At 47.2% G+C, this 20,017-nt stretch overlaps 2 protein-coding genes and 1 long non-coding RNA gene across 3 annotated transcripts in view; 2 read left to right on the top strand and 1 right to left on the bottom strand.

Annotated features, from left to right (window-relative positions):
• MSN (moesin) overlaps window positions 1-3,619 on the top strand; it is a 47,569-nt gene extending 43,950 nt beyond the window's left edge. The window contains exon 13 of the mRNA XM_080366256.1: window positions 434-3,619. Within this exon, the coding sequence (XP_080222382.1) occupies window positions 434-598 (165 nt within the window). The 3' untranslated portion in view covers window positions 599-3,619. The remainder of the gene's footprint in view (window positions 1-433) is intronic.
• LOC308054075 lies at window positions 3,359-11,335 on the bottom strand. The gene is made up of 2 exons (XR_013923941.1): window positions 11,245-11,335; window positions 3,359-11,149 (listed from the first exon to the last, which is right to left on the bottom strand). It is a non-coding gene; the product is annotated as an uncharacterized lncRNA (long non-coding RNA).
• LOC308054073 (adrenodoxin-like) lies at window positions 11,188-20,017 on the top strand. The gene is made up of 4 exons (XM_080366287.1): window positions 11,188-12,363; window positions 17,008-17,132; window positions 17,578-17,707; window positions 17,963-20,017. Exons 1-4 carry the CDS (start codon window positions 12,185-12,187, stop codon window positions 18,081-18,083), a joined length of 555 nt encoding a protein of 184 aa, XP_080222413.1. The 5' UTR covers window positions 11,188-12,184; the 3' UTR covers window positions 18,084-20,017.

The raw sequence follows: 20,017 nt of genomic DNA on the forward strand, positions 1-20,017 counted from the left end.
GCGCTTTACCTTCTGCAGCAAGTTTTTTTTTTGTGGTAAAACACTAGTAATTACTCAAATTAGAAAGATGCTCCTGTTGTCTTTAGGGATTCCTGCACCTGACTCTTCTTCTGAAGTATACTGGAGAGAGTCTGTCTTAGTGTGCATAGATAAACAGGGTGACAGACTGCCTGATGTTTTCTGTCATCAAACATTAGGGAAAAATACTAAGAATTTCCACAGAATCACAGAATTGCTTAGTGTGGAAGGGACCTCTTAAGATCATCTAGTCCCACTTACTCAAGGAGGTTGCCCAGAATTATAAGCATTTGGGCTTATCTGTTTCTTGTCTCCATAGATACTGAATCTTTAGGAGGATCAGCAAGGAACCTCGTCCAGCTTTGAGTCTTTGGCACATGCTAACCCATTGCTATCTGTTTCTCCTTCTCCAAAGGCTCTTTCCTCAGAGCTGGCAAATGCTCGGGATGAAACCAAGAAGACGGCCAATGATATGATCCATGCTGAGAACATGCGTCTAGGCCGAGACAAGTACAAGACCCTCCGTCAGATTCGGCAGGGCAACACCAAGCAGCGCATTGATGAGTTTGAGTCCATGTAAACTCTCCCCTGCACCCGCTGGCCTGCACTCTCTTCTCCCCTCTTTCCCATCCTCTCCTGTCATTCACTCGTAATTGTGCTATGCTGGAACCACTACAGAAGAGTGACCAAGGTCTTATTTATCAAGTTTTGGGCAAATGCTGGAGTTAAGCAACAGAAGAATGAGTAGTATTTACATCTTCCTGGGGTGGCTTGGGAAAGCAAATGTGTATCGGGGCAAATCTGAAATTGCTTGACTTTGGGAAAAGTCTCACTGCGTTTAGTTTTGTATTGCTTACTGAAGTGGCTGTGTGCTGTCCTCTCCTGTTGGGTGGGGAGGCCAGCAGATGCTTTTGCTGAACTTTGTACAGTAAAGTGTTAAGTTTGACACCGTGCCTTCTTACTAACTTGCACAAGCTTCAGTATTAAACTTAGTAGCCAGGGTCTAAATTTCTGAGTTAATACAGGGTCTGAATCATGTAGTTGAGAAAGGGAGGCTGGAGCTTAGAAAGAAGGGTTGGACGTAGGATGTGGACTTCCTTTCTAAAAGACCAAAGCTTTTGTCCTTCAAACATAAGCAGACCAAACAGATTCTGTGGCATTCCTGCTGGTGTTACCTTTTGTTATTTAATGATGGAACTTTGAATCACCTAATCATGAGGAGGCCTTTGGAATATTTCCAATGATGTAGTGTGGTTTGGACCTCCACTTCCATGTTTTCCAGAAGTTTGGTCTCTGGTAAATGGCTTTGTTTGTTGTCACTTGTCTGACTTCAGTGTAACCAGTGAGGCAGAGATAGCTGAAGAATGCTGCCTTCCTTTTTGGGTTTGCCAATGGAAACCTGAAGAGGTAGGTAGAAACGTAGAAGACTAAAAATTTTTAGCTGTGTTTTCCCTTGCTGAACCAGTACATTTCTAGTCATGTGAATAGAATTTCAGGTTTTTCCATAAGAGGCCTTTTTAGCACATAGTCATTGGTGCCTTATGACTGTATAGACCTTCTGTAGCTCAGATGTCTTTAGTTTAAACTAGATGCAATCATAAAAAGTGATCAGCAGCTGGGGACCAAAAACTACTCTTATATCTGAGTCGTGTACAAGACTGCATCTGTCTTCCTGGCTTCGAGCAGCATTTGAGGGGAGAGGATCCTGAGATACTTGTCCAATTGCTGCCTTAATCCTCACTAGCATTCTGCCAGATCCCTGGCTCAAGTGCTTTTCCTTCCCCAGAAGGATGCTTTGCCCCTTTGTAGCTTTGGGAACAGACAGCTCTGTCTCTTAGAAATGGGACATAGTGGTTGTGAGACTGGTCCTGAGAGCCTTTTGTACCAGTTGTTGTAATACCCATCACCTGCCTTCCAAGCTATCCATGCTGTAGCTACCCAGAATCCTTCCTGCCATTTCTGGGGAGGAAACAGCGGCGTATGCTCAGGGTTGAATTGGGTTTTGCCTTGATCCTTCACAGAAGGAAATTGTTAACCTTCAGAAGAGGCTTCTTAAAAATGGATTCCACTGACATTGTGAGTCCTCCGTGAATTAGCCTGTCCTACAGGAAGTCATCATGCTAGCCAGTGATTTATTTTCTTGCGCAGGGCATGATCCTAAATCTTGTGACTTTCTCAGGTTTGTGGATTCCCCCTTTGTATAGTATCACTGCTACTGGTGATAGAAGAAAAATATCTGAATGCTAGAGTATTTTCAGCTCCCTGCTCTATGGGAAAGGTAAAGGGGGGACTGTGCCAAAAAGAATTGTTTGTGATAGTGTTAATAAACTGCAGTATTTCTCCAAGAATTCATTAGGCTGCTGGAATCGACCTTACCAGTGCTGTATTATTTCTGTTGTGGTTTATAGCAATAAAAGTCTGTGGACATCCATACAAATACCAACCAACCTCTGTTAGGGAACATACCTTGGCATGTTGCTGTTTAACATCCAGATAAGTCCTGTGGGAGCCCCCTTCTCTCCCTTGGACACTGCATGCTTTTGCAGGGAACACGACATGGTAAGTTTTGGTTGGCCAAAACCACACACCTCAGTACTTTCAAAGTCACAAATGGAAGATTGCAGTTAAACTTGTAGGAATTGATTTGCCTGTTTCTATACTGAAGTGTTATTGGCACTGGCTGTACATGAGGAAAAAGGTTTTTACACTTCTGTTTTGGTGCTTTAAAGCTGGCTCTCAGCACTCGTGCTCTGTCCATGGCAATTATTGATGCTTTTGCAGGGAGAAAAGCCTTTATTACATTTTAAAGATTTCCTAACAAGCTGGTATATGGTGCCTGGAATATGTGTTCAAATAGTAAACCTTTTCTGCTTTGATGGGTCACACAACACTGCTGAGCTCATGTATTATGATGCTGGTATGACTTCTGTTTATAGGGGTTTTTTTTAATCGTTCTAATTCCAAATGGTCCAATATAGGAATAGAACAGCTTGTGCCAGTGAGTCCACCTAACTCTTTGTAGTTGTTTCAGCCCTACCTTCTTCTTAACCAGTATTATATTCCAGTGCTATCTAATGATATTTGATTTCAATATTTCTAGCTATGCACAATTAGAAAATACTAGTCATGGGGTGGAGGATATTTTTATGGTCCTCCTTCCTTTGAAAGTGTATACTGTATGTAAAGAAATTATATTTTGCAAGAAAACTAATGTAAGAAGCTTTCAGTATTACGGTGAGATTTGTAGACACTTTTTATTTGTTAGATACAGTGAATTGTTCTTCCTCTCCATGTTCCAGTTTAATTGGATAACTACTCCTCTTGGGGGTGGGGGGAGGGAAGTACTTTGTCAAACGTTTGCCTGGCTTGTTTTTTCTTGTTTTATTTTTTGTTGCTGTAAATTATGTTGAGGATTTTTGACCAGTCTTTTTACTGGATTATAATAAAACATCAATTCCTTAAGGTTGTGGAGTAATTCATGGATCCATGTGCTTATCTGCAGAGAGAACTTTAATAATAAGGCAGTTTTTTCCTGTTTAGAGGAGTTTTAAAATCCATACCCTGTTCTTCCTGAAGTGCCAATAAAGTTCACAGAAGTTCAGCAGATGGTGTCTGGCTGGTTACTTAAGGTTTACTGTGAGTCTGCTGCTGTGTCTCCAGTCTAAACAGGTCTGCGCTGTGGTTCCCAAGAGGTCTGCCTTGTGGTGCGCTCACAAATCGGGGATCTTACTTGCATCCTGAAAAGTAGCTGCTGGAATAACATCCCTTTCCCCCTCCCCAGACCGCCAGGCTGTCTGACTGAAGCCAGTACTGGAATTCACATTTCTTTGTGGAGACAATGAGTATAAATTTGTGTCATGGTTAACCTGCAAAAGGACGGGTCAAATGGACGAGGAGGAGCTGCTGTTGGAACTTGCTGCCGGTGAGCACTGGCTGTGCCATGCCCAGGCATGTGTGACCAGGTTAGCGTGCAGAGGGTGGCTGGGCCTCAGTGCTGCTGCTTGTCCCCAGTGTCCTGCTGGGTCTGTCCTGCCCTGACCTTGTACCAGGGGTTTCAGCCCAATTTGTTGTTCATCTACCTTGCTGTGGCTATCTGTCTCTGCCTGTGTTTCCTGAGGTCTCGGGACTGGGTCCAGTGATGGAAGGTAGCAAGCATGACTACTGGCCACCTTTCTGCTGACTAACTGTGTGCTCTTTCTTTGTAGCTGCTTTCTGTGTGGTTGTGAAGAGGGGCATTGCAGAATGTCTGCCTTTTGGTTGCTGCATTGCAGAATAAGGCAGAGATTTAGTTCATCAGAACATGTTAGTGCATAGAGATCTGGTGCTAGGGGAGAAACCTGAACTTGTCTATCCAGAAAATGTGAAGTGAGGAGCAGTGGTGACCTGCAATCCACACTGGGCCTGGCATGGATCCAGTTTCCATAGGCGAGTCTCATTTCTTCCAGGATTCCAAAAGCCTGAACGCCACTGGAGGAACTGCATGTCTGCTTCAATGCTACTGCAGCCTTCAGGTGAAGGTTGCGCTGGCCTGGGAAGGTGCCTCCCGCCAGTGGGGTTCTTGCTGCTGTTGTTGCCCTTGCTCCTTGATGGACACCACCTTTCAGCTTGTGCTTCTGTTCTGGGAGTCCTCTGAACTACTCTTCTGCCCAAGTGGCCTAGCTTTCTTGGCATTCCCTTACCTGTATCTGTGGAGACTTTAGAGGCTGAGTAATTCTCCAGTTAGGTATATTTATATTCAGTTTGCCTTTGGAGAAATATGCAAAGCCCTAATGGCTGAAGGCTGCTTTTGTGCAGGACCATGTAGTGTAAAAAAAAGAAACAAAACCTGGAAAGACTTGATTCTTCTAATCTGTTAGAAGGCATTTTGTAGTTTAGAGTCAGAGACTTGTATTCAATGTCTAGTTTGTGTGGACGTTTTCTGTAGATAGCTTCTGCTGGATTTGCTGTTCTGTCTGGGATGCAGATCAGATCCAGTTTAGGCTATACCTACAAGTGTTGGGGGTCCAGATGCCTTTGTCTGGGACATACTGGTGTATAAAAGGCTCTCAGAAGAGCTGGGGACCAGAAACACTGTCTTTTTGCAGGTTTTGGAATGTGGCTTTATTAGCGAGCTGCACTGCTTCAGAACTCTAAAGAAAAGCCAAAGTAACTGTAGAGTCAGGTTTTCATTGAGATAAATCTGTTCAGTGAAGTGAGGCATTTGGCCTGGAATACTTTGTTCTCCTGCTCGGTGTCAGTGCAACTGTAGAAATAAGACTGTGATTGATTTTTTTTTTTCTTGTGTTCACTTTCTAAGGGAAGGAATTGCAAGTGGTTGGTCTCCATCAAAACAAATGAGAATTTGGAGACAACTCCTGTAAGGACTTCTCTAGGTAGATGACAAGCATATTGCTTGCTTGCTCAGGCTAACGCATTTAGAGGGAAGCACAGACATTTTAAGTGACCTGCTGTGAGATAGTGAACAGATAAGCAGGCTCAGGAGCCTTCTGGCCACTTCCTTTTTTGTGTGTGATAAACCATTATAAAATGTGAACACCCCCTGATGCCACACTTACCAGTTCAGGTTAACTTGTGTAGGATACTGTTAGTGACTATGGCAACTTAGTAAGGGAACTAGACTAGATTTTACTCTCTGCTTATCAGAGTAGGACTCTGCCTTTTGAGAGCACTATCCTCTTGAAATCTGTTTTGGGTTGTGGAACCAGTAGATAAGTCTCTGAGATACTAAACAAGATTTGTTCCCCCTTTTGCCACGTTAGCTGGTCCTAGAAGTGGCTACTCCCATCTGTAACCTGCCTTCAGACTTGGTTCATCATGCTACAGTAGCTCTCCATTAAGTGGGTGCCTCTAATAGCAGTTTTCCAACATCTTGCAAAGCATGCTAATGTGATATGCAGGGTAAGGCATGATAACTGTAGACAGCTGTATGGCAGCTGCTTGAACACCTACGAAGGCAGATTCCCTCTTTGTCATTGGGAGATAATAACTGAGGTATGGCTAGTTTCCCCTGTACGGTCAATGTTGAGTGCCAGCCTCAGTTATACATACCTCAGCCTTGGGCACACAGCTTAATTATCTTACACCAGTGTATAATCAGAGCATGTGACAACTGGCAGAGAACAGTGTAATTCATCTGTGACTGATGTTAACCCATAACTGCTGCATACCCTCATGCAAGATGGCTCCATGTGTGAGGTTAATGTCTCCCTTGCAGAAAAAATTAACTTATCTGTAAGAAAAAGGATTTGGGCCTCAATGTATCAAATGTGGGGCTGAGGCTGGCTTTTGTCTGTCAGGTCTGTAGGTCTAATTTTGCATGCAGTATGTGGACAAGGGTGCAGGTCCTTATGACTGAACAATGCCTAAATGAACATCTAGTGCCAAATGATGGGTCTCTGAAAGTTACTAGTAATTTTAAGATGGATTTTCTCAGGATAGATGGCAGGATGAAGTGGGTATAGGGAAAAGCAGAGGAAAGAATGAGGAGGAGATCTTAAGGAAAGAATAGAGTGAGACCCCAGAAAGGAATATTGGGAGCTCCTGGAAGGGACTGCACCTCCAACTTCTGTTGAGAATGCACTTGCTCTGAGCAGGTGTTAATACTATCGATGGAGCTCTGGTGAGCAGAGCTAGATGGAAAATTACAAGCACCCATGATTGCTATTTCTTCTGGCTATGCATAATCTTTTAAAGAAATACAAGCTAAGGCTGATCTTCAATCATCAAGATTGAAGGGTCAAGGGGATGTGAAATATACTGCTCTTGAGCTGTGAGGTCACAATGAAGGCTGTCTATACTCCACATGCAGCAGTAGTACCCTCCCATCCATCTCTGAAGCATCCTTGACTGACTGAAGGAGAGGCATCTGCAAGTGAAGGTCTTGGCTGGGGCACTCTTAACTTCTCAGCAGTCTTCACCCAGCCAGGCAGCAGCTGCATTGCCAGAGGTCGCTGCTGTCAAGAAGCCCTGTCATGAATTTGTTTGTGTGTTGTGCTGTTAGCCCATCTCTGTGTTACTGCCCACTTGCTTCCAGCCGTGAAAATTTGCCCCTTGCTCCTTTTGTTTGTAGTGATTCTCAAAAGGTTGCTGAATGTCTAGAAAAGGGTTGGAGTGGGCAAACTGGTTGCCATCTGAGAGACGTGGAAACTGAGGTGTGTTTACAGTCATCCCCCTCAAGCCTCCAGCCTCCTCGAGTCAGTATCTGGGACTTGAGCATGCTTGATTTAAGCACTTTGCAGGTTTGTGTTCAGTGTTTTCGGGCAGTGCTCTGTATCTGGTGTCCTGTGGGCTTAGGCGAAGCAGAACAAACACAAGTTGTCCTATCTGATTTTATTAGCAGCTTGCTCTAGGACAGCAAAGGTGGTTGGTGAGTTTTTGTACGGACAGCAGGGAAGGGATTTTTAGTTTTGCTCAGTGGCTTTTGTTCTGTCTATGTAAGCAGCCTGTACCTGCTTCCTTACAGGAGTATGTGTGGTGGTGCGCTCAGCAGGAGGTGAGGGGTAGGCTGTTCTTGCTGTTCAAGTTCAGAACAAAGGCTGTGTTCTGGATGCCTTCGTTATCGCTGGCTCTGTGTGCCTGCTGCTCTGACCACAGTCCCTGAGACTTCACCCATGGGAACAGCATGGGCTTGCCTCTTGCTACGTCTAGGCAGCAGCTGAGCTCTGGTGAGAGCACTTCTCTCAGGTGTGTGTTTTATCCATCATTCACGCTCCTCAGGGACCAACCAAAAATCCTTTCCTCCATTTCTTTGAGAGGTAAAACAAGGCACAGAGGACAATGTGCTTCTCCCAAGGCAGAAGTCATGGCTGGACCTGGTGGCCCATTTAGCAGGACTCTGCTCATACTTCCAGCTCTGCACCTTTGTGTGCCCAGGCTGCCTGCCTTCCCATGAACTGGAGGGGAGCATGGGCCAGTCCTGCTCCCTCCAGACAATAAAGGAGCAATGATTTCTGTACCGGGGCACAGTGCTGGCCTTCAGCTTTGTCACGACTTGTTGAGCTGCTTGCTCAGTTCTTCCCTCCCCTCTGGACACTTTTCCCATGGGGGTTCCACTGTTGAGCACCTGGAATTTTGTCAAATACCAATGTGATAAAATGCTCCAGTATTGGAGCAAACAGGTGCTAATTTTCTTGCCTGGATGACACCTGTGATCTTTCTCTGTGTGTTGCAGCTTGCTTGTGGGCAGGGGCCAAGTGGCTTCTAACTTGGGTGTCATTTCTGTCTCCCCTCTCCTGCTCTTGCAGCTGCTCTGCTGCGGGACAGGCTGCCTCTCCTGACTCCTCCTGCTCCTTGTGGTGGTGGGTCTGCTCTTTCGCAGAGGAAGTTCTTCCTCCCTTAATTTATCAAACTTAGCAAATCTTGATTCGAATGGTAGTGGAGTTACCCTCACAACACCAGAGCTGCAGCAGCATTAAAATGATATTAATGCATATATTAATAATGACAGGATTGCACAATGATTTTAATCTGCTTTCAGAGAGGCAGCAGATGAATACAGTAAATTTAAACCTTCCATCCAGAGTATCTTGGAAGCCACACAGTTTAGAAAGGAGCTCTTGTGGTCAGAGCTGTTCGCACAGGTTGTCTTCTGCCCAAAGGAACTGATGCAAGTCTGCCTTGTGCTGACTATGCCTGCAGGAGTACCGAGACCCTAACGGTGTCAGAGGAGCTGGGTCTGGTATCTCAGGACTCCGAGTGTGCTTCTGGCTGTGAAGGACTGCAGTGGCACTGTATAACTCCTGGCTGGATCAGCGCGGTGCTGATTTCAATCAGGTTTACTTGGCATCATAGCTGTTTTGTACATTCGCATGGGATTCCCTAGGCTGGGGGCAAATTGTGTCCTTTGTGTGGTGCAGAAGGAATTGGACAGTGTATGTCAAGCTAGAAAACCTTTTCCTTCCCAGCATGTGCTAACACATTGCTGCATGTGTAGGCAGAGCTGCGGCACTGGCAGCAGCGTGACCTGCTGCTGAGAGGTGGGGGTGGGGGTGTGTGTGCCTGTGTGCACACTGGTAGACACTTGGCTTCTGACAAACTTCTGTGAACCAGAGCTAAAGATCCACTTCAGCTGTGTCTGTCCTCCCTATGAAGCATGTGCTGACCTCCAAAGCAACATTTTGAGTTGTGGTGTGTGTGTTTTTTTTTTTATTTCAAAGCAAGAATATTTTTTCTTATGGATGAGGTTTTTTTTTTGGTTGGCTTGTTTTTTGTGGGAGGGTTGGTTAATTGCAAAGCTTTTGGGTTTTGTGTCCTGGGGTAAATAAACATAGGCTTACTCTGGGAAGGCTGTGTTTACTTCTAGGCTTGCTGCTAGATAGACTAGGGGAGAGGAGGGAAAAGGAGATCTTATTCCTGCCCTCTTCCCCCTGTTCGGAAGACCTTAGAACAGGCTGTCCAGACTCAGCATGGGGCGTGATTCTCTCCCACCCTAGCAGGGTTGCTCCTGCTTTCACCAGAGGACAGCTGTTCCCCCTCACTTCTTGTCACATCCCTGCGGGGCCCAGTTCCCCTCTCTGTGCTGGCCCCTCTCCCCCCGGGCGGCATTGACCTGCCCTTCGCTGTGCCCCAAGCTTTGGCAAGGGGAGAGGTCTGTGCCAGGCAAACACGCAGATGTGTCCTTGCTATGAAAAGTGCTGCGCAGATAGCTAGCATGTGTCTCAGTTCAAGGTTTGCTGGAGAGATAAGATGCTTTGTGGTTTGTTTGGATGTGCTGTGGCCCCTTGCATCTCGCGTGGCAAGCCTTGCCTTCTCTCTATGGAAATGGCTGAGAGGCAGAACTGGGCTGCCGGCTGCTCCTCCAGTGCCTGAAAAGTGAAGACAGGACTGGGCAGTCTCTCAGCTGCAGTGGCTGCACAGAGGGATTTTAAATCCAGAGGTGGGCTGCAGCCCAAGAATTTGGGTTTGAAGGCTGAAGTATTCAGGACAGCTTGCAGAAGAGTGCAAGCCACTTGGAAAAGCTGACCTGGGAGTGAGGGGCCACAGAGCAGGGACACTGTCTGGAGCTGTGTTCGGCTCGAACCGCTCACCTCGCTGCTGGTTCTCCTCTGTGACACGAGGGCGGGGAGGGAAGGCTTTGAAGGGAATTCTGCACATGGCTTGAAATGAATTTTTACATTAACTGGGGTCAAGAAGTGGGACTACAGGGAAGTCCTAGTGATCCTGGGTGTGGCACAGCAGTCTGGCATGCAGTCACGCCTGCCACGTGGCACCCTTGCTTCGGCACTGCACCCCTGCCTTACTGCTCCCCGGGATGTGCCACGGGCGCCCTTGGCAGGTGGCAGCTCCCTCGCTGGCTTGGGGGCAGTGCTTGCTCTGGATTGAAATCCTGGTGATGCTCAGTGGTTTGTCCTGCGTCCCTGTGCTCACAGAGCTGTTGCCTGAACAAAACCTGAGGGGCAAATCCTGCAGCAGAAAAAAATGGATTTGTGGTACGAGCAGGGGCTGCCACAAGGGTGCTACAAGGCTGTGACAGCCGATTGCCAAGCCCATCGCCTACTGAGCAGGGAGATGTCACCCACATTCAGCAAAAGAAGCAAGGAGACTGGTCAGTGATGCCCTGCAAATATGACTCCAGGTTCTCTTAGATTGCATCTCCTTCTAGCAGAGCACCATGTGTTCCTCTGGTGTGTGTCCTGTCATGGGAGCAGCAATGCCCAGCCTGTGCTTGGCCAACAGGAGTGAGGCAGAATGAAACACTCCTCTGTGCTTCTCTGCCAGGTGCAAGGTGAAGAGAGGGAAGTAGAGAGGTGATTTTAGAAACTGGAGTTCCCCCTAAGAAAAAAAAAAAAAACCACTTTTTTTCTTTCTTTTATTCCTTTATGCCTTGCCCATGAGTTTCTCTCCACTGAAGCTATCTTGGTGGTGTGCTTGAATGCTTGGACACTTGCCTTTAAAACTTCGTTGGACTGAAGAACAGGATTCCCCTCCCTGCTTATGGAAAATACTTGAGCTCCTTAATGTCTTCAATGCTTTTCTCGGAGAGCTTAAGCATTCCCTTCCAACCTGAAAGCTTTGGGTGGAAAATTTTCATTTAGGGGTGAAAAGTCAAACCTTTCCAGTTATCTTCAAAATTATGAATCATGCGCGTGTGTTTTTGGAGGGAAACTTTTTCCAGCCAGTTCTCATTCTTGTGCTATAGTTTCTCTCCCCTATATGGGTTGATTGGAGAGTTCAGTTTCAAGGGGTTTTGCTTATGCTGGCTACTAATATGCTGCTGCATTAAAAAACTTGATTAAAGCAAACATCTTACCAAATGGTGAACTGCTAATTTAGTATTAGGGACAAATCAGGCTCCTGAGATGAGAGCTGTTCTCAAAATCCACAAAAACCAGGCGCTGAAACCGTCTCTGCTGTTGTGTTTTGGTCCTTAGGGGCAAATTGATTTACCCTGGAGAAGAATCACTGAACTAGTGTCAGTGTTTCTGGGAATAAGAATGTTTTCTTCTACAGAAGTCTCACTAGCATGGAGTACCAGTTGGTATGAAATGAATTTGTACTTATCTGTGCCTTATAGCACTTTTCAGCAGAGAATTTAGCAAATGAGCGAAGTGTGGCTGCTTCTCACCACCATCCTGCAAAGTTAAGTGAATATTCACATTTTAGAGCTGGGACACTGCAGTACTGGGGAAGGCAACAATGTAGCTGGACAACATCCACCTCAAGAGCAGAATCTGTATGTCTTGCTCTCATCCAGTTGCTCGAAGAGCCATGGCATGCCCCTGTCTCCCTGAGCAAGAGGCTGTCAGTGCTTCTGCCAGACTGCTCTTCCAGCCCTCAGCCTGCAGCCCCTTGTGTGGTTAGAGATCACTGTGGGTGCTGCTCCTGAAGCTGGATTTAGGTCTGGGTCTTAAAAAGGAAGTCTGTAAGGCAAAACAAAGTGAATGTTGCTTGGGGACTGGTATATGGAGGTGGTACTGGTGTTACCACGCTTCACCCAGTTCCCATGCCATGATGGGTTGGGCTGTGGCAAGATCCAAGCGGTCCCTCTGTCCGTCCTTTCCTCCTTCCCCTCCCTCTTCCCACCCTCCGCCCCCAGGGAGGCTGTCCTAGCTTTTTCTTTTTTAATTCTTTATCTTTTCCACCCTCTCAGCTGTACTCATAACTCTTAATCTAGCTGGCCTTGCAACAAACAGCAGCCCAGGAGACACAGAGCAGGAACCGAAGCAGCATGATAGCTCAAGGCATCTCTGGGCTCATGCGACCCTTGAGAAGTAGACTGAACGTGAGCAAAATCCGCTTGATTTATCTCTGTGGGATGACTGAGCAGCATCGCACACCCACCAGGCAGGGGTCAGAGAGACGCTTCAGCTCCACGAACAAGCTCCGGGATGCTCCTGGGGAATTGAGGTGAGTAAAATGCTGAGCCCTACCTTGCTGCACCTGGAAAGGCCTTTTCAGGAGGGGCACACACTTGCTGCTGCCTCGCTCCGCAGAAGGGAGGAGAGGCCAGTGCAAAGCGTGACCACCTGCCCCTCTGCGAGAGGTGGTGGGTGAGGAAGTGTAGGCTCAGTAGATGCTGACGGCAGGAAGGGTGGTGGAGGGAGCTGGTCTGAGAGGTGCTGCTCCCTGCTTCTAGAGCTGTGGAGCCCACAGATAGCAGCCTGGAGCTAGAGCATGAGGATGATGATGTGGCGCAGGAGTCCATTGACCACCAGGACCCAGTCACTGGCCTTTGAGGAATGGGGATGGTGGGCAAGGTGTGTTGGGCAGCTGGGCCATGAGCCTGCTGTATTCCTGCTGTGGGGAAGCTGGGGTGACCTTGGGGTTGCTCTGAAAATTGCACATTCTCTTGGGTTTCTTGTCCCTGCTGAGCTGCAGCTCCAGGGAGCAAAATGCTCTCTTCAGGTTGTGGGAAGGCACACTGCAAGCTCTTGCTCCTCACTGGCGAGCTGCCCTGGCTGGGGAGATGGAGGAGAGGGCTCAGGCTCTGGGGTGCTGGTGGTCGGTGCAAGGGGCCGTGGGGAGCCTGCAGCATGGCTGTCTTGCCAGCTCTGGAGGCTGGTGCCTTGCGCTGGCTTTGCTGGGGCTGCTTGCTCAGGGCAGGATGCGCAGCTCGGTGTGGTGGCCGAGTTTGTCAGTTGAACTCTGTGGCGGAAGCAGGTCAGAAGCTTGTGTTTAGAAATGCCTCTAAAGGCATTTGGTCCCTGCCAGGGTGGGGGACTCCCAGAAGGGCAGGCTTTTGCCTCTTTAGGGCCCTGGCTGACAGTCCTTTGGGAGGCAGTCCTGAAGGGCAAAGTGCTCCTGGAAGGCTGGGCAACCTTCGAGAAAATCGTGAAGGCGCAGGAATGGGCTGGTCCTTGTGTGCCAGAAGGATGGGGCTGACCAGAGGCTGCCTGGCACAGGGTACTCATCCCTATTTCTACAGCAGGAGCTGCTGCAGACTCCCTGCCAGTCTTTCCTCTGTCTGTTCCTTAGGGATAATTCAGAAGGAGATTATGTTTCTCTGAGCAAAATAAAGGGAATTTGTAGATCTGCTAGACACTGAGAAAAAGACCCAAGCAACATCACGGAAAATATAATAAACCATTTTGCTATCTGACTTTAGAGAAAAGTTATGCTGATAACCCTGCTTAATGGGAGTTATGAAGACTCATTACCAATGGGTTTTCTTTCAGATTGGTTTGTTGCTTATGAAGGTATCTCTGGCAGTACTTTAGGCATCTTGCTGTTCCATATGGCATTGGAGAGTATCTCTTGGAGAGAAACACCAACAGGGAGAAAAATAACCTTCTTGAAACCCCTTCACTAGTTCCTTGTATCACAGAAAGTTTGAGTTTTGTTTCTTTTTAAGGTGGATTATCAGTTGGCATGTGCTGAACTTGCACTGTCGAGTTTGTGACATCCTGATGTGATCTTTCCAGAGATCTGATTGTGTGTCCTGTACCAGAACTGCCATTGTAGAATAGTTCAGCCTAAATTAGGCAAAATTTAGTCTAACCAGTTCTGAGTCATTCTTAAAATCCTGGTTCAAAATTATTTTCTTAACAAAATGTGAAAAGAATTTCTTCACATTTTCAAAAGTGCCAATGCACAAATCCAAAAGTAAAGAGAAAAGCTGCAGTCTTTCTTTCCAGGCTCTCCTGAAGCCTTAGGTACCCAAAGCAGGTGGCCTCCAGAGGAGACTCGATCCTGGGACTGATCTGGGGGACAACTAGGCCAGTACATGAGTGGGTTTGGGGGAGATGACTGGACTGAACAGTAAAAAAAGCTAGTAATTGGGCTGTGTTTATGCCCCCAGCAGAGGCACTTGTACTAAGAACACAGACAAACAGCTTTATTTTCCTCTACAAGCAGCAATGAGAGAGAAGCTGCTTGCGGGTGCTGTGTCATGGTCTGGAATGCTTGGCATCATCCCTGCTCTCTCAGAGGGTGAACTGCTGCACCCAGGCTTGTTCTGCTTCATGCAGGGGGTCTGGGCAATGGCACCTGTGCTTCTTGCATCTAACTGGATACTCCATGTGCCACCCTGGCTGCAGCTCGGCTGTCTCGGGGTCACTTAACTCACAGCAACATTCAAAGCAGGGCTGTGTCCAGGGGCAACTGCAGGGACTGTGTGCCCCTGGCATTTGTGGGACACCGGTGTGGACATTCTCCTGGGACTGATGTCAGCTGAAGCTCTAGGTGTCTCAAAGGTAACGCAAATGAAGTTTCTGTCGATCAGTGTGTGTGCAGCTTTGGGGGTTGCTGGCTCCAGCACTGTGCTTGCAGGCAGGCAGCTTGCATTACCCTGTGGAAGAACGCACTGAGTTGCAGCATTAAGTGAAGTCTTATGGCTTTACCATTTCTATTGTGAAACAAATTATTTCACTCATAACAAAACAAAACAAAACCAAACCAAAACCAAAACAAAAAAACCCCCACAGTGTTCCCAGGAAACCTTCCTCTTTTGACATTAAAATGAAATAAATAGGTCTAATCCATCAAAATATCGGGATGGTTGTTTTGTTTTGGCATTTGAGAACTAGTCTTTAAATTGCTCATTTACACAGAAACATCTTTGATGTCTCTTCGAAGGAGGCTGAAATGTCAAAGATGTTCTTTGGCTGTTGCTTTGTGAAATAGGGTGGTCCTGCTTGCCTGCGCACGACTGGGGAAACTCTTCCCTCTGCAGCACGGTCTCGGTGCTGGCTTCGCAGCTGTTCTCATAACCAGGGACCTGTTGTAGATGAATGACCCAGGCGTTGTTTTCTGCTGGAGCTTTCTGTAAAACAGGAAGCAGGGCTCCTGAGATGAAGGCACAGCGGCCCCTGTGCTCTGCTCTGGCTAGCTGAATCCGGATGTAAATAGAAACTGAAAGGCAAAGAAAGCAAAAAATAATGTATCATCTCTTTTCTCTGCTTCCAAAATCTGATGGAATATGAGGATTGGTTTTCCAAAGAGATAGTTGTTTGGAATTTTCTGCACCTGAATTTTTGATGATGAAGACCATGTGACAACATTTTAAGAACCAGCATCCTTAATCACTTAAAGATGTACTGCAGTGACTTCTCAGCAGGTAGGTGGGGTTAGATAGTGATTGTGATATATGTGAAGCGGAACGAACAAGACCTGCAAACTTGGAGGAGACTGTTTCTCCCCCCATTTTCCATTACATTTTTATAGGAATTCTTTCCTGTCTCATATTCAGCTGGATATTCTTTTACTGGAAGAAGCTGGATGCTGCTTCACTCAGTCTTATGTAAATGGGAAAAACAAGGGGACTTTAAGCGTGGCCAGTTCTCACTGCAAAATTTAGACTCTCTTCAAGGCTGTGGTTGGTTCTTCCTACACCAGAAGCGACAGCAGCGAGGCCATGGGGCAGCACGGGCACTGCTAGTGCTCAGTGTTTATCAGGGCCGTGGGAGACAGAGGTGGGTCTCTGCAGAGCCACAGAGGAGCCGGGTGTGTGGTCGGCTTGATGGAAGAGAAAAGGGTGGACCCAGCTCCTGCCACCGGACAGTGTAATGTCCTGGGCTTGGAGATGATGGGCACTGGGGCAGTGCCACACAGAATGGTACTGGGCAAATACTCATTGCCTCCAGGGCACTGCCCTGCTTCAGCACAGGAGGTGGGACCTTTGGGCAGGTGGGACCTCCTGCTTCTGAGTGACCATTTGGACATGTACGCCAAGAAAAAACACATGGCTCATCTGCTTCCCCTGGCAAAGATAACAGATGGTTTCAGAAAGTACTGTTGTGGTGAGAAATCCCTGATGTGGCTGTTCAGGGTGGCAGCCTTCTCCGTGCTGATGGGGAGAGCCTTGTCTGGAGGAGATGAAGTGGATGCTGTTTCCCTCTTACCTGTCAATGGGGTTTCTGCAAGTCAGCACTAATTGATGCTGATGGCCTTGTTCTTAACTCTCTACCAGATTAAATCTTGCAGGCTGTCAAAATGACTAGCAATCCCTCCTGAGGAGGGATCACAGCAGCTGTGGAGGGGTGACTTGGCACGGTTGCTCTGTAAGCTGGGGCTGAGCATGTCCCATCACAAGGCTCCCTGTGACCGAGTTTGGGGACAGAGTGGGCGCTGCGTGGAAGAGCAAGCAGCAGAAAAGGAGCAGTCATCAAGTAATCCCCTTGGGAAGGAGAAACGAGATGTGAATGACAACAGCCCTTATTGCACGATTAGTATCTGATTGTGAGCACTTTTCTTGTTATTACCTTGCTCCATCCAGACTAACACCCAGGCCCAGGACTTGCAAATGCTCCCTCTGCCAGCCAGCGCCAGCAGAGGCAACAGGTGCAGGGCACCTGCACTTGTTCGTGAGCAGTTAAATGTTTATTCTGAGGGACATTTGATAAAGTAGAAAATATTTTGGGTCAACTCAGATTTGCCTGCCACTGAGAATTGATAATCTGAATCTTTTCTGACATGCGTGGTGTAATCCTTCTAGGAAGTGTTTGTGGGCACATTTGCCCCCAAGTGCCATGTCTGTAGCGCTCAGCCAAAAGATCTCAGCAGTGGATGTGCAGGGAAGGGTGGGCTCCTGATTTTTGCAAACCTGTCTTGCAGCTCTGCGGACCAGGTGATGGTGCATTTTATAAATCGTGATGGAGAACGACTTACGGCCACAGCCAAAGAAGGGGAGAGTTTGCTGGAAGTCGTAGTCAATCAAAACTTGGCCATCGATGGATTTGGTAGGTGTTGGACAAAGGTATGTGCTTTTAGGATTTATGTGTCTGTGCTGTGACCAGTGGCTACCTGGGAATAGTGCAGCTGGATGTGGGCCACTGTGTTCTGGTGAGTCCATGAAGCAAGCTTCTCCCCACTGACAGCTGCTCACTGGGCTGGCTTACCACACTGAGCTGGCAGTGTGACTTCCACGCTCTCACTGCTGGGATTCCAGCAGCCTGCGTAAATGCGTTTGGCTGGTTAGAGTTGGCTTACAAATTTGAAAATGGATTGTGATCCTCCCAGAGAAGAGGCAGGCTGAAATCTGCATCCACCTATTGTGTTCTCCAGCATCTCTTTTGACGTGCTGCAGGTCTGTTAAAGGACCTTTTCTTGCACTGTTCCTGAAGATGCTCTCTCTCACCCCCTTGTTTTTTCTGATTTGCTGTCACTCCCTCATTTCTCCACCAGGTGCATGCGAAGGGACACTAGCCTGCTCTACCTGTCACCTCATCTTTGAGAAGGACACCTTCCAAAAGCTGGATGCCGCCTCAGATGAAGAGCTGGACATGCTGGACTTGGCATATGGACTCACAGAGACGTAAGCCTCCCCACTGACTGCAGCAGATTATCAGGTCCCTGAGGCAGGCTCTCAGCACATGGCACCTGATTCCAAGGGGACAGGACATATTCTGTGTTATGGTTGTGCCTCTAGAACTGCTTTTTCTTGGGGGACAGGCAACCTCTAACAGGAGGTTTAGTGAAATCCCAACCTGGGCCAGACATCCCAATGTGGGTAGGGGTTTCTTCTTTCACTGTGGGAACAGATGATCCTCACGTAATGTTTTTTCCTCAGATCTCGCCTTGGCTGCCAGGTGTGCATTAAGAAGTCGATGGAAGGTCTGACAGTGAGGGTCCCCATGGATGTAGCAGACATCAGGAGGCAGCGGGAGGTTGGAAAGCGAAGCAAACAGTAGCTGGGAACAGCTCCTGCACAGCTGTGTTCTCATTCGAGGTGTGGCAGGGTACTTTGCTTTTGATTAGCACTGTTGCTTTTTGTGCCTGGCTTGCAGTAGACTGTAGAGGTCTGATTTGGTGTAAATGCCTGTTTGGCAAACTTCTTATTTAAACAAAGCTTAATGCTAGAGTCTTTGGTATGTGTTTTAAGTTAAGTGCTTAAGTGCTGTGCTGAATACAACTGGACTAAAGCTTACACTGGCTTTACGTTTCCCTGTGTGGGTGACAGTAAACATCTGTGCTGTATGTTACTCATCCTCTCCTTTGAAATTTAAGGAATTCTGCTATTCTAAGTAGCTGTCTGGATTTTTGAAAGGCTTGCCTCTTTAACTGTAGAGCAGACTTCTCCCAGTTTGGGAAGCCTAAGACAAGGGAGCTGTTCCAAATACAAGATGGTGTGCTGACTGGCTTGGTGATGTAGGCTGACTGTAGCAAGAATGTCGTGATGATCATTTGAATGCTGACATTTCCTGTGAGAGGGAAACACTTCCTATGATTTTGAGTGTCATGTTACTGAATTGTTATCTGTCATGACCTGCTACTTTCTCCAAATATTAAATTTTCCCACTGCTATACTACCACATACATAAAATAAAATTCTAATAATCAGGCTTTCAGACCTATGAGATACACTTTTCTGGTAACAAGAGCCTGGATGGAACAGAATGCGTTAGATGGAAATTTAGGTATAATATCCTGTTGTCACAGTTTACTTGACTGGATTTTTCCGCTCGTGTTTGAGTGAATATGTCAAACTTGCCATCTAAACGCTGTAGAGAACCCATGAACTGTAACTGAGTTTTCCAAGCAGAATTCTGCACAGAAACATTTCCTGTGGATTTAGTTAAAACCTAGGCTATACTTAGCAACCAATTTAAAGCAACAAGTTACTGTTCTTATGCAGGGTATCAACCCCATAAAAGATGTATACATTTTAAAAATGCTTATCTTATGTTAAAGCATTCACAGTTTTTTCTGGTGTAAATTGCAGAGTTTTGTTTGGGGGGGCGTACATGATGACTGCCCCGCGTGGGAGACCAGGAGCTGCCCTGTGCCTGTCGCAGCCTCTTCCAGCTGGCTCTGACACCAGTGAAAACCCCCCTTTGCACAGCAAAATTTCAGTTGGTCAGAGGGGCACGTGCCACTTGTGCTCAGATATACTTAAGAAAGAATGATGGCTGCTAGGAGTGGGGGACACAAGGGACATGCACTAGAGGAGGCACAGGAGCGGTGTGGGAGGCAGGGGAAGAGGGATGGTGTTGGTGACCCAGCCATGGAAGGAGGTGCTCTGTCCCAGGGGAGGCACACCTCTGGAGGGTCTGCCACCCATCAACAATCCACACTAGGGCAGGGGCACCCCTTGGGGACTTGAGGCCCCAGGAGGACCAGTGCTTGATCAGAGGTAGCAATTAAGAAATGAGAAGCACCGGAAATAAATAAGTAAGAAGCCAGGACTAGCAGAAGGAAATGTTATGCACGTATCCTGACCTCCTGTGCCACCTCTTCCCTCACGGGAGGGAGTGGGAGGGACCGGGGAAAAGAAGGGGCGTTGAGACAATGAACCGGGTTGGGGGAGAGTTGGGTTTGACTAAGGCTGAGCTTGTGGAAGGGTGAGGAAAAGTGTGTCCATGTTCAACTTCTTGTCATCTCCTCCTCCGCCCAATACCTGAATCAGTAATTAAAAGTTTATGCTAATTGGCAATAAATTAAACTAAGTAAAATTCCAGAAGTTGAGGTGTTTCAGCCTGTGACAATAGTACCCAATTGGATGGGTGAAAAACAAATTTTGTTATGGGGAGAGAGAGAGAGAGGTGTAACATCTTTGATTAGATCAAATGCTGTAGCTGGAGGGAGAGGAGGGCAAACACTTTCAGACAGGCAAGTCCTTCTTTAA

Source organism: Falco punctatus (assembly GCF_963210335.1).
Source record: "Falco punctatus genome assembly, chromosome: 15".
Lineage (NCBI taxonomy): Eukaryota > Metazoa > Chordata > Aves > Falconiformes > Falconidae > Falco > Falco punctatus.